This window comes from Channa argus, chromosome 22, assembly GCF_033026475.1.
Source record: "Channa argus isolate prfri chromosome 22, Channa argus male v1.0, whole genome shotgun sequence".
NCBI classification, from domain to species: Eukaryota; Metazoa; Chordata; class Actinopteri; order Anabantiformes; family Channidae; genus Channa; species Channa argus.
This window is the reverse complement of record NC_090218.1, coordinates 7,653,874-7,666,368: the sequence shown is the minus strand read 5'-3', so window position 1 is coordinate 7,666,368 and position 12,495 is coordinate 7,653,874. Positions and strand designations below refer to the sequence as shown.

The 12,495-nt window shown below is 41.7% G+C and overlaps 1 protein-coding gene across 1 annotated transcript in view; it reads right to left on the bottom strand.

Annotated features, from left to right (window-relative positions):
* nsg2 (neuronal vesicle trafficking associated 2) overlaps window positions 1-12,495 on the bottom strand; it is a 33,792-nt gene extending 21,297 nt beyond the window's left edge. The window contains exons 1-3 of the mRNA XM_067492425.1: window positions 12,214-12,495; window positions 11,741-11,922; window positions 1,308-1,418 (exon numbers count right to left, since the gene is read on the bottom strand). Coding sequence (XP_067348526.1) covers window positions 1,308-1,418; window positions 11,741-11,869 — 240 coding nt within the window. The 5' untranslated portion in view covers window positions 11,870-11,922; window positions 12,214-12,495. The remainder of the gene's footprint in view (window positions 1-1,307; window positions 1,419-11,740; window positions 11,923-12,213) is intronic.

Genomic DNA, 12,495 nt, shown 5'->3' with positions numbered 1-12,495 from the left:
CTGTCTTGCTTGTTCACAGTCAGTGCCATTTCCAAAACCCAGAGCTCATCACATCATGTAGAGGCCCTGGTGACGCGGTTTTCTACTTAATCTTGGCAGCAATGATCTGAAACAGCTTCAGATTGTGTGTGTGTGTGTGTGTGTGTGTGTGTGTGTGTGTGTGTGTGTGTGTGTGTGTGTGTGTGTGTGTGTGTGTGTGTGTGTGTGTGTGTGTGTGTGTGTGTGTGTGTGTGTGTGTGCGCGTGCATATGAACACACTCATCCTGAAAATTCCACAGCCTCTTTTAGTCTTCAATATCTAATTCTTTCCTCCTCCATTTTTGCTATGACCTTTCAGGCCAGTGTTACACCTCTCATTCTCACACACAGACATTTTGCACTCTTTATCTTCTCTCTCTTTCTGTCGTGCTCTGTCAGGGTTGCCATGGAGCGAGGTTTTCTTTGCTGCCATGACAACATGAGTTCTCTTTGGTCTCCCCTAACAACAGAAGAGTGGAGCAGACAGTGTCTCAGTGATGTAAATGTTTTTGGAACGGTAACTCAGTGATTCACACACACATCCGGAGTCACCTGTCTTACCCTTTGCTACAGAAAAGGCAGCAGTGGAAGAAGTACATGAAAGTACACCAATGTGACTATAAAAAAAAGCCCTACTGTATATCCTGCTTGGGTAAAAACTGAATGTACTTAAAGTATTTTTTTTTAAAAAAGGTACTCATTCTGCAATAAAATGGTCTAATAGCAAAGGACATCTCTCAAATAAATGTAGCTGAAAAAAAAGTACAATATTTCCCTTTGAAGAGGTATAATGGAGTCAAGTACCTCATAATGAAACATAACAAAGTAAAGTACTTAAGTACTTAGTTACTTTCCTTTGCCAGGGACAAGCGTGTGCCTGCATGCATGTGTGTGTGGTTATATGCATGTGTGAGAGACGGGGAGCAAACAGATGGAGCATGATCTACATGAGATATTCATAATATTACCAATTTACCAAAGATTTGATCGTGCACAGCTCTGCTTGCAACTCCACTGTCGGAGCGTTTACACAGAAGCCTGAGTCAATTGTAGGTGTATTTCTAAATCAAACAGGCAGTTCAACGTAGTCACGTTGATTTTAATTCTGGTGAGTCGAGGGGGAAAACGTGAGATCAATAAATATTCTGCTTACAATTAAAGCTACGATGGCAAAATTATGTTAAGATAAGAACAAATCTTATCTTTGGACACCAATGCATCACAAATTATTAAGATGTGTTTTTTTTTTCCCCCTTTTATTATATGTTTAGAAATTCAACAAATCCTACCTTAAGTCTCTCTGACACTCCGTCAGTAAAGCTGATGGTGAACTCCTCTACCTTGGGGACTTTGAGCCTCTTCTTCTCCGTTTGGTACTCTGTGCGAGTTTTCACCACCACCTGGAGGAAGAAGAAAATGTTGAAAGCTCTGTGGCGATGAGGGACAGACTGGTGAACTGCTGGAACGTACATGGCGTATTTTAGAAAAACGACCACAAAAGGTCACGATACTCTTAAAATGCAAAGACGGGTGTGTTAAACATGTAGGGAAAAAAAAAAAGAGAGAGATATGAAGAAAGGCAAGATGTGAACACATGTTCAATGCAATTATATAATGACTGGGTTCAATGAATTCTACAGTATATTATGTGACTATTAGAATCAGCTGGTGCTGTGAGGACTCAGGTCAGGTGCTATTAGGCCATTGCAGAAGTTAGGATTTATTTAATTCACACCATCTTCATCAGTACATGTGTTTTCTAGTGCTTCCTCTAGAACTGTGGTTCTCAAAGTGTGGGGCGCAGAACAGATGGAAATTTGCCTCGTTTTCTGCCCATCTTCATTAATGCTATGACCACACACTCAAAACCAAATGACCACAAACAAACAAAGGCGTCATTAATACATGTAAATTAAAACATCATCAGTTAGGGAACCAGTTAAACCAGTATGAGGGCAACGATTTAACATTGGCATGTTAATTGCAGTGGAACAACATAAACCCGTTTTCACACAGAGAGGCAGAAACGTACCTAGCAGGTATAACAACATAAAACATTTGTGACCACAAAAAAAATAAAAAATAAAACTGGCGAATCAGCACAAGCAGAAGCACTAGTGTCAAAGCAGCTCAGCCCTGAATTAAATGGAGGTTTTGACAGAGTTTGTGAGAATGGTCAATTTCATCAAAACCCGACCCCGCGAAGCGCGATTGTTCTGAGTGTCGTCACCAATCTTTGCAGCGTTTTTAGAGGACGAGCGCAGGGATTGAGGCTGCAAGCAAGTTCAGTGATGAACAATGTCTGATGAAAGTGGCCTCTCTCAGCGATGCATTTAAAAAGCTAAATGACTTAAACACCCGGCAGACTAGCTCACTGCATTCAACCAGAAGTCTTTGAATGTCTTTGAGAATTTGAGTGAACTTCTGGAGCCACCACAGTGATCCCACGTATTAGAGAGCACATTTCTTCCATGAGGGGATTAGTTTAAAGCGATAGACAACAGTGCTCAGTACGACTGGGTTCTGGATCCATTCAATGCAGCAGCACCTGTCGATTTCAGTTTTGCTGAAGAGGACCAATTCATCGAGATGACCTCTGACTCCTCCCTGGGGCTGTGGTTTACAGCTCAGACAGTGAATTCCAGCTTGGAGAGGAGAAAGAGCCGCCACTCGTTGGGCTGTGAGCATTCTTCTTCCCATCGCCACATCCCATCTCTGTGAGATGGGATTTTCTGCTGTTGCCTTACTGAAAACAAAGTACAGATCCCAGCTCAACATTGAGCATGACTTTAAAGTGGCAGTATTTTGATGCAGGACAGGTGAGGTGCTTGACCCGCTCCCCCAAAAAGTGGGGAATGACAGAAATAGTTTGAGACAAACTGCCCTAGAAAGTGGCTATGCATAGCTGAAAGCATCCTGACACTGAAGTCACATCACTTGCCCAGGGATTCTTTTGCAGTATATATTCCAATAAAGCAGAAAGGCCTTAAAAATTTCATTTGAAAATGTTGAGAGCAGCTCACTGTCAAAAGGTGTAAGAGGCGGTAGATAAAAGCTGAAAATAGATAAAACAAAACAATTAAATAAAACGACAGCAGTGAATTTCTTGTAGCATGAAACCTCATCTTCAGAATACACATGTTCGACTTTAAGCGAAACACTAAACACTGGTGGTGGGCATCAGTTAGCACTTCACTGAATTTTAAAAATCAGGGCTGATCTGAAGGGAAAACACAGAGGTTTGTGCCGGCAGCTGAATGGAAGAAAAGAGCCAAGGTACCACAGGCCTGCCCCAGTACTGTCAGGCTGACACTCATCAAGCAAACAGGTTTGGAGCTACAGTACAGACGAAACACGGGAGGAGAAACAACCAAACTCTTAGATTTGTCTACTCTTCAACTTTCCCCAGTTGTGTAGTGTAAGGTGTATGGTTTTAAAAAAAAAAAAAAAAAAGTGGAGACGACTTCTCCAATAAACTGAGATACTGAGATAGTACTGCTGAGATTCTTTTGAGCAAGGTGTCCAAACCCCAGTCCCTCCATTAAAGAATGAATTTATTATTTAGTATTAAAGTAACAGTTACATAGCAGCTTACTTGAGTTAGTATGAAGGAAGATTACAGATTAACCTCCTGCACCCATCAGTATATCAAATGCTATACTGGTTAGCTCCAATATGACCAGGTTCAACAGTGAAATGCTATTTAAGGCATCAGGAACATGTGACATAATCGTATAATACAGTGGGCATTTTCCTGAGCAGCCGCCAAGAGCCACATTGGTGTCGGCCCTGAGCCCGGATGTGGCAGGAAGGACATCTGGCGTAAAAGCTCACGCCAAACCAACATGGGGAACATGTTCTGCTGTGGGGACCCCTGAAGGGAGAAGCCGAAAGCCACTGATTTTTGAATACAGCAGTTTACCATTTTCTTTATTGTAGATAAGTAAAAATAAATTCAATTCTGTGTGTGTGCATATTTACACGTATGTACATGTTTTTAGTTAATCAAGGGATCGATTTTTACCTCTCCTCAACTGTTTATTATACTGTATGTTTCTGACTATTAGGGGTTTCAATTATAATAAATAAAATGCACAAGTTGCATATTTGGCATTTGTTGCACACACACACACTCAAACACATTATTATTAATATACAGTTTATTATATCTGAGAAGGGGTTTTAAATGTGATTTTAACACCTTTTAATTCATTTTACAAAAATACCACTTCGTGTTACGCCCCAGCCAGCCAGAGCCACGAACAGGGGACCAAAGGAACAAGCTAATCCAGGTTGCAGACTGGTGGATGTCGGCTGTGAGTAGAAACCATTTGCTGTTAGTTTTAGTGCCTGTATGGGGTTAATTATTTTGTAAAAAATGACCACAATTATTCTTTGATAATTGAAGCAAATTTGCCATCGTCACTGATGGGAAAATATAGTCTTACCGTAACTACAGCAATGAACATGAAACCTAAATTGTGGTGACTGGTCCTGATTCTAGCACTTAACTCCGGGATGAATTCCCGCTAACGTGTTGGACTGTTTTCTCTGGCTCCATTTCCTCCTTTGCTGTAGTTACTTAAAGGAACAAAAGAACCACTTTTACCAGGTTTCCCCTCACCACTGCGCTTAATAAAAGGAGAAAGTGTCCCTGCCGCTTCATGCATTCGCTGTATATTAATGCACAGCGGCGGACGGGGCAGATTTAAAGAAAGGTGCACAAATGACAAGGCAGAGAAGAGGACGATGGTGAGAACGAGAACAATGTCTCCGTGTCCTTGTGGCTAATTGTGCCGCTTCCAAGCGGCTCTCTGTCACTTTGAGACAAAGCCAGAAACTGCTGTGCACACAAACTGGGTCCCCCAACTGAATAACAAAGCTGCGCGTTGGCTCCTGAAAGCTCTTATCTTCGAGTTGAAGGCCGCAGTAGGTGTACTGGATACAGTGCATTTGATTGGACCCCTGAGGCATCGGAGCCTTTTGGCTTTCAGTGCAGCAACACCAGACGTCAGGATTGTCAAAGTCATAACTAATGTCTCAATTTTGCCTCAACTTTCTCATTCTCTGACTCATTTCACAATAACGCGTTCGAGGCCTCTAGGTTCGAACACACCGGCACTTTATGTCGCCCCATTACTCTTTTCCATCCTCTACCTCGCACTCCTTTATTTTATATTACCAAATGAAGTGGCCATCAATCAACACTGCCTCATTTGCACGACCCTTCAGCCATCAGCTGCTCTGAAATCTATCGAACAAAGTGCCACCTTCACTGATTATAGAGGTGCAAACACTTTCTGGGAAACCATTCATTTGTGAACAATAAATCCTAGTTTACCAAAGCTTGATGTAAATAATATTAATAATAATAATAATAATAATAATAATAACACTATGAACAGTCCTGACAGGATGAATGAAAAGATCGTTCAAACTTGTTTACTTATTATTCCACAGCAGGGAAGCATCTCCTGTATGATTTATGATTTCTTATTCATGAGGTCACGTAGGTTTTTCTTAAGCAAAGGCTGCAGGAGAGGCAGTCTCTGACGGTCAGCTGTTGCAACTATTTTAGGAACATCAGATTGCTGTGAAATGTGAAACTTGTCAGTCAGGATGAAATTTGGCTGATGTTTGAGTTTGTGGTTTTAAATGAAATGTCCTGGCTACCATTTGTTGGATATTCCGAGATTCTTTATCCTTACTAGCCTCAAACTAGATTGTACCTCAGCACTGCGAGTGCCCCTGTTGTTGAATTTCAGATTTTCATTCCTAAGCTTTTGTTTTCATAAAGCTTTGCCCCCAGACTACATTGCTTAATACCTGGTCACAGCGACGCAGCCGACAACTACGATCGATCCACTACTGTATGTCCATCTGCTTCAGCTGGCTCAGTGGTTGTACGTACCCACTCCTCCACTGTCTGCTCTCTTTTTTGCCTGGCTCCAACTCCAATATGATCGGTTCCCTTTTGCTGCCATTATTTGTAGTACAATGAAAAAACCCAAATCTCACCACAGTGGCAAAGAAGTAGCAGGGAAATGCCACCAATCATTGTTCTGTAAACAGTATGTCTGCACCACATTGTATGTGTTATAAAACGCAAACGTCCACTACTGAGTTGCCCGATTATGCGTTTGCATATGCACCATAACATGGCCTCCTGACATGTGCCTACAACACAACTAGCATGGTGGAAGGCTGATCTAAATGCTAAAGCTAGACCGGCAGGCAGATCTACATCAAGCAGGTAAAAGAGTCCAACACATACATGCACAGCCTCTGTTACTGTTTCTGCGATACATCTAATTAAAGATATTCAATTAGTCCCATGTTCTTTATGCCAATGTTTTAATTCACCGTGGCCTTGCTTTTGTGCTGCCACAAAATGATTTTTGAAGTCAACTGGACTTGATTTTTTAAAAACTGCACTTCAGAGGCTTTTAAGTTTTCATTTTAATATCTGAGTGACTGAACGAGAGAATGAACAGCACTCCTGACGCACAGAAAAGCACACTTCTTTAAAGAAGTGGTTTGTCAAACTCAGCCAGCCACTCTCTTTGTCTCCAATCACAGTATTATTTTTTTTTTTTTTTTTTCATTTGGGCTATTCCCTATGGAAAAGCTGTCAGAACTTTTCCTTTCTCTCCATCTCCCGCACTATGCTATTTCTCAGACCTGTTATCACAATGATTGCTGTTTCATTTTTCATCCTCAGAGCCTGAGCTGTGGGAGAGTTGCTCTTTGGAGTTACAGTGTAGGAGGCAGCTGCAGACATTTTTCTTGACGTGTTTGATTCCACAGTTTCCTTGTGAATTAGATAGTGAATATAATCCATGTGAAAAAGCGAAAGAGAGCCAAAATTGTGGCAGCTGTGCTGATACAACATGACTTCTAACAGGATGAAATGACGAAATAATCGAAAGTGATTAGTTTTTAAATACTTATTAAATCTTAGTTGACTTGAATTAGACATTAAATTTGAATTAAGACAGAGCTCAAACATTAATAGTGTGTTATTTTACAGTCGCTGGCCACTATTGTAACCCTAGAGTTTATTGATGGTAAAGAAAACTTTAAATCAGAATTCTATTAACTTTTTAAGTTGCTTGCGGTAAACTTGTCAGCTAAGAATGTCCTACTCATACAAGCAGGTTATACAGCGAGCAATAATCACTTTATTTGAAATAAATAAAAAAAATAAATAAAATAAAAAAAAATAAGTCACTTTTGAACTCTGTCACCCTTTTAAGTTTCTGGCTCATCAGCAGTTAAATGCTCTGCTCTCTTTCCACTTCGTTTTGCAGAGTTGCATGTGCACTACATCGGAATAACCAAAACAATCGGCTGAAAGGTGCTATACTTTCAGCCACAGTATGACTCATACTGTGTCATTAAACTGGCTAAAGTTATTAGTTGATAAATCAATTGTAAGCCTCAACCGCCTCGCAACCAGAAGGTCCTCGGGTCAAATCTGAACTGGTTTCAGGGCCTTTTTGTGTGGACTTTTGGTAGTTGTAGATTCTCCAGGTTCTCCAGTTTTCTCCCTTACTTTAGTCAGGGCCACGTTTAGTTAGGCTGTGGAAGTTCGTTTTAATAGTTTGACTAAAATGATTAGTTGGTTTGGGTATGAATCGCTGCTCCAGCTTGTACTCTGCCACTTGCCCAATGGCAGCTGGACCAGCTGATGATTGGATGGAACGGCTTCAACAATTAGTTGTTTGAGTCATTTTCAATAAACAAATGCCAAATATTCCCAGGTATGATTTCAGATTGAAATCGGCAACCGTAATGCGATAGTGATCTTGTTGATATAATTGATAAGCCTAATATTAAAAACTTTATAATTAACGGAATCTGATTCCTTTGTAGATCATGAGGACATGAATGCAGACTCAAAGGAAAGTAAGAAAGTTGGGCAGGATAAGAGAACGACTGCCGTTGTTTCTGAAGCAGGTCTCTGTATGTTAGCTGTTCTCAGAACAAACAAAGAGAAAAGATCTATTCATCTTTTGGTGATTCGGGTCTATTCGTGTCTGTGTGTTTCCATCCTCCTCTGGCTGTTGTTGATGTTTTGTTTTGTTTTCTTCAAACTGCTGGCAATCCAATCAAGATATTGGTGACCCAGTGGTGGCTGCGATGCGTCCCAGCACAGATGGAATCAAATGTAATGCCTTTTTCCAGGACACAGCAGCATTGTTATGAGTGTTGTGTGTCTGTGTGTGTGTGTGTGTGTGCGGGTCTGTGCATGTGTGAACTTTGTTATAAACCCCTCTGTCACTGCATCCCGCCCCTGTACAGTACATATCCCGAGGTAACCCTGTAGTCGGGGAGGTCACACACTCATCAGGCAACATCACGGCGAAAACAGCTGGGTCGCATTTGTAAAGCTGCTCAGAGCTAGACTGCTGAGCTGGATACCAGTCGGGTCACATGACCCCATAAACCTCCTTTTAGCTTTAAATGACCGACAAAAAGAAACTGCTCTGAGATTCTGAAAGCCAGATAAAAGCTGATTAACATCTAACACTCTCTGGGTGGAGCGTGTGGCAAAAACAACAACAACCTTAAACTGAGTGAGATTAGAGAGTCATCACGAAGATTAAATTATCGTATATTAAGGCATGAATTCCTACAACAATCTCATTGTCCTTTAAGTTATAATCCTAAAGCCTAAAGGTCTGGCTTTTCCTCAGATGGCTGCTCATTTAAGTTAGTGCTGCCCTTTTGTGAGGCTTCTCTCTTTTAATCATCGTGATGATAAAAATCATAGATGATTTTGCAATGGCATCCAGGAACATAAGAAAAATTATAATTTTACCTGTTTACCGATCGTTTCATTTTTATGGCTAAATTCCATATTCATAGCTGTAAACATAGACGTGAAAATGTAAAACAATAAAACGATTGTTCGACGTCCTTGGTGAAAATCATCAATCCACTGACTTCTTCTATTAAACAAAGTCAGTTAGCGCAACACTTCACAGCAACATGTCTGCTTCATATTTTTTTCCTGCCCTTTCAACAGTTTGGACTGGCATCACGTCCCTCGTCTCCGGGTCCCGTAAAATATAACTCTGTAGTCTGTTTGTACAAGTAATACTGTGTGGGGCGACATGTAGAGGCTGTGGCGGACAAAAAGCTATCACCAAAAGCGTGAACATGAAAGGATGCTCGAATCTGGAAGAACAGGGATTTTTTTTTTTTTCCCCTTTTCAGATTATGTGTCAGGAGTGAATGGCCAACATGTTTTGATCACCAGTTCTAATGATAGATCCATGTCTAAGAGCAAAAATAGTCTGACACTAGCTTCCATTTTGGCTCCATAGTAAGAGACAGCTTTTGCCATTTTGGTCCCTGGTGCTGAAGGCGTGCAAACGCAACAGACGCTTGCCTCCTTACATGGAGGAACTCTTTTAACAAACATTTCTGTGGGTCATATGAGAGCTTAGGGATAATGGATGTTAAGGTTGGAGTAATGGTTGCTCTTGGCCCTTTTGCCATTCTTATTCTCTTTGTAGACTGATGGGAGATGCCCGTGTTATGCAGACATGCCGTGATGCAGATATATCATCTACATCATGATATTGATGATATGACAAAGTTCTTGGAGAGAAATTGCCATGATATCATCATATGGACAACTGAAACCAGCCAAGGCAGCATCTCAACTAACAATTTCTCGACCTGATGCTGAAGTGAGCAGCAAAATCTGCATCAGCTGTCAAACAGCGTATCCAATAGCAACAGCTGTATTTGGGCCTGCGTCTTCCGAGGGCTGTAGAAAATCCACTGATAGTCAGCAAAACAGCATGGCGCCTTTTCTGACCTCTCCTTCTTTCAAATGTCAACTACAGTAACTCACTGGCGCATCACTGGAGCTTATTCTCCATTCAGGTTATTTTATCTGTCTTTCTACCTGTTCAGGTAATCCATAAAACCAGCCACACACTGGAGCAGTCACAGAGCAGACTGACAGTGTGTGTGTGTGTGTGTGTGTGTCAGCTGAGAGTACAGTATGTAGCAATGTCTACAAGTCTGATGGGACCAGTTTAATCAGTGTAAAATGACTGACAGCTTAGTGAATGTCATGCCATGAACTGGTGGCTGCTGACAGAGATCACTTGTCACATCCACACATACATGCTCTCATGCTGACACCGTACACACACACACAAAATGAAAAAAGAAGCTATTGTTAATGAAATTGCCAGCTTGCCTGTGTGTTCTGATGTGTGTGTGTGAGTGAATGACAGGTCTCCCCAGTTAACATGTATATGGATCAGAAACAGACTGTCCCACCCTCATTAGAATACACAATAAGCGTTACTGTGTCTTTTAGTCTGCAACAGTGGACGTCTTCCGTCAACCTTTTGACCACAAAACAACATTCAAAATTACAGCAGGCCTAATGAGCGCTGGACCCCTGCGCTTGTTAAATTGCACAAATTGGCCCGCTTTATAAAAGCCAGCAGCTCAGGCCTCGATGGACACAATGTCAAAAGCTCTTCAGCTCTTAAATTTAACTGAAATGCTTTTCCCAGATTACTCGAAACCCAATAAAGGAAAGAAAGACTGGGTCATTAGAGAGGAAAGTTTTGGTTTTGTTAAAAAAAAAAAAAAAAAAATAGAGATGATGCAGGAATTTATATTAGTGATTAATGTCATTGTTTTAATGCATCACTCATTTTCTGAACTAATTGGTCACATGGTCAACATCAATATTGCTCAAAATATCATTTGATGGTTACTCCATTACCAGAACAGCGCCCTGCATTGTTCTATTGATCAGTTAATTGACTAATCATAGCGGGATGGCTTCATTTTGATGTCACCACTACAGTTGTGTTTTCCAGCACAAAGCCCATTTTCCAGAACGTTAGTCTTTATTTCATGTCACAAATTTCAAATGTTTCAAGTATGTATCAATTCTTGTTCCGACATGAACACGAAGGATTGTTAAAATCACAATACAGGTAATGAAGGATAGAGAAGCATGTTAACTACACAAAAGGTCACAAGGAGGTTTGCATGTGGGCTACCCCCTCCCCTCATTATTTAGCCAGTTCCTGCTTAAATGAGTCCTACAAGACCTCAGTCTGAAGCCCTTTCAGGTTGTTGTGTGACAGCTGCATGAATGAAGCCTGAGAACTAAGAATCTGGTGCAGTGGTGATTTGATTATTTGTGTCACTTAACTTGGCCTCAGAGTAGAAATATGGGTTCATATAGGTGCAAAATTAAATCCTCACACTGTTGCTTTTACCTTGGAGCGGATCTTCAGTGGCTGCACATACAGGGAGAGTCAATGTATGTGTGTGATGTGCAATCAGTGCAGCTCTGTCCCTAACCTCATAGAAACACCAATATGCGTTGCAGTGCCGCCATGGTAACTGGATTAACGTGGGGCACTGCACTGACTATGGGATGTCGAGATGATAAATGACACGGTCTGGCACCAAATCTGTCTCCTAATCTTGCTGGAAAAACAAAGGGCAGACAGCTGACATGAATGGATGTGTGAATGAGGAGGACTGTGTATGTGTGTGTATTAGGAGTGTTGGGGGGGGGGGTATTTAGCATAAAAGCATTTGAGAATGACTTAGGTCAACAACATCAATCTGCCAACAACAACAACAACAAAACAGGCACAAACAAGCAAGAAAACTCACTTTCACTCTCTCACACACACACACACACACACGTACAGTTGTTTCTCACCTTGTCAGGCGCTTGGCTCTGGAGGCTGCCAACATCCAGAGGAGTGATGAGGGGCACATTCTGAAAGCCGTCCTCCACGCTCACAGGTTTGGCCCCTTTGTCTTGAAGATTACTCCCCAGTTTCACCATCTTTCACCGACCTTATTTGTATATATCCCCGTTATTTCCCCTGCAGGCTGCTCCTGAATAGGGGAGTTGTTGGAAAAGGATGCTTTTACCTTCCTGCCTTTCAGGTCTGTGAAACCAAGCAGCTATAAACAGAGACGATTCTAATGTAACAGGAAATAAAATGTGATTGTTGAGCTGAATTACACACTGTACGAACAAACATAATTAAATTAGCGAGAGATTTGAGTGACAAAACACTCAAAAACGCAAAATGTGGCTGTAAAAACCAACCTGAAAAAAAAATGCCTCCTTTCTCAAGCACAAACATAATATCAGAAATGACATAAAAAAAAGCAGGAACTCACAGCGGATCGTCCTTGTCCGTGCGTCTGCTCTGCGCTGCGGCAGTGTCGGTGGACGGATGAGGAGCAGGTGAACCTGGAGGCTGCGCTGCGGGAGCTGATGCTGCGGGAAAGCAACGCGGCACCGCCGGAGACAAACTGGGCGTCTGGGTAGCAGGTTTCCGACCAGCAGGCAGCCCAACCCCTAAATCCAAACACAGCCTCTTCTTCAGCGTGTGCTGCTACACCCAAACCGCAGGAGCTGCCACTAGGGGGATTTCCCCCCCCCTCCCTTTCTGTAGTGCC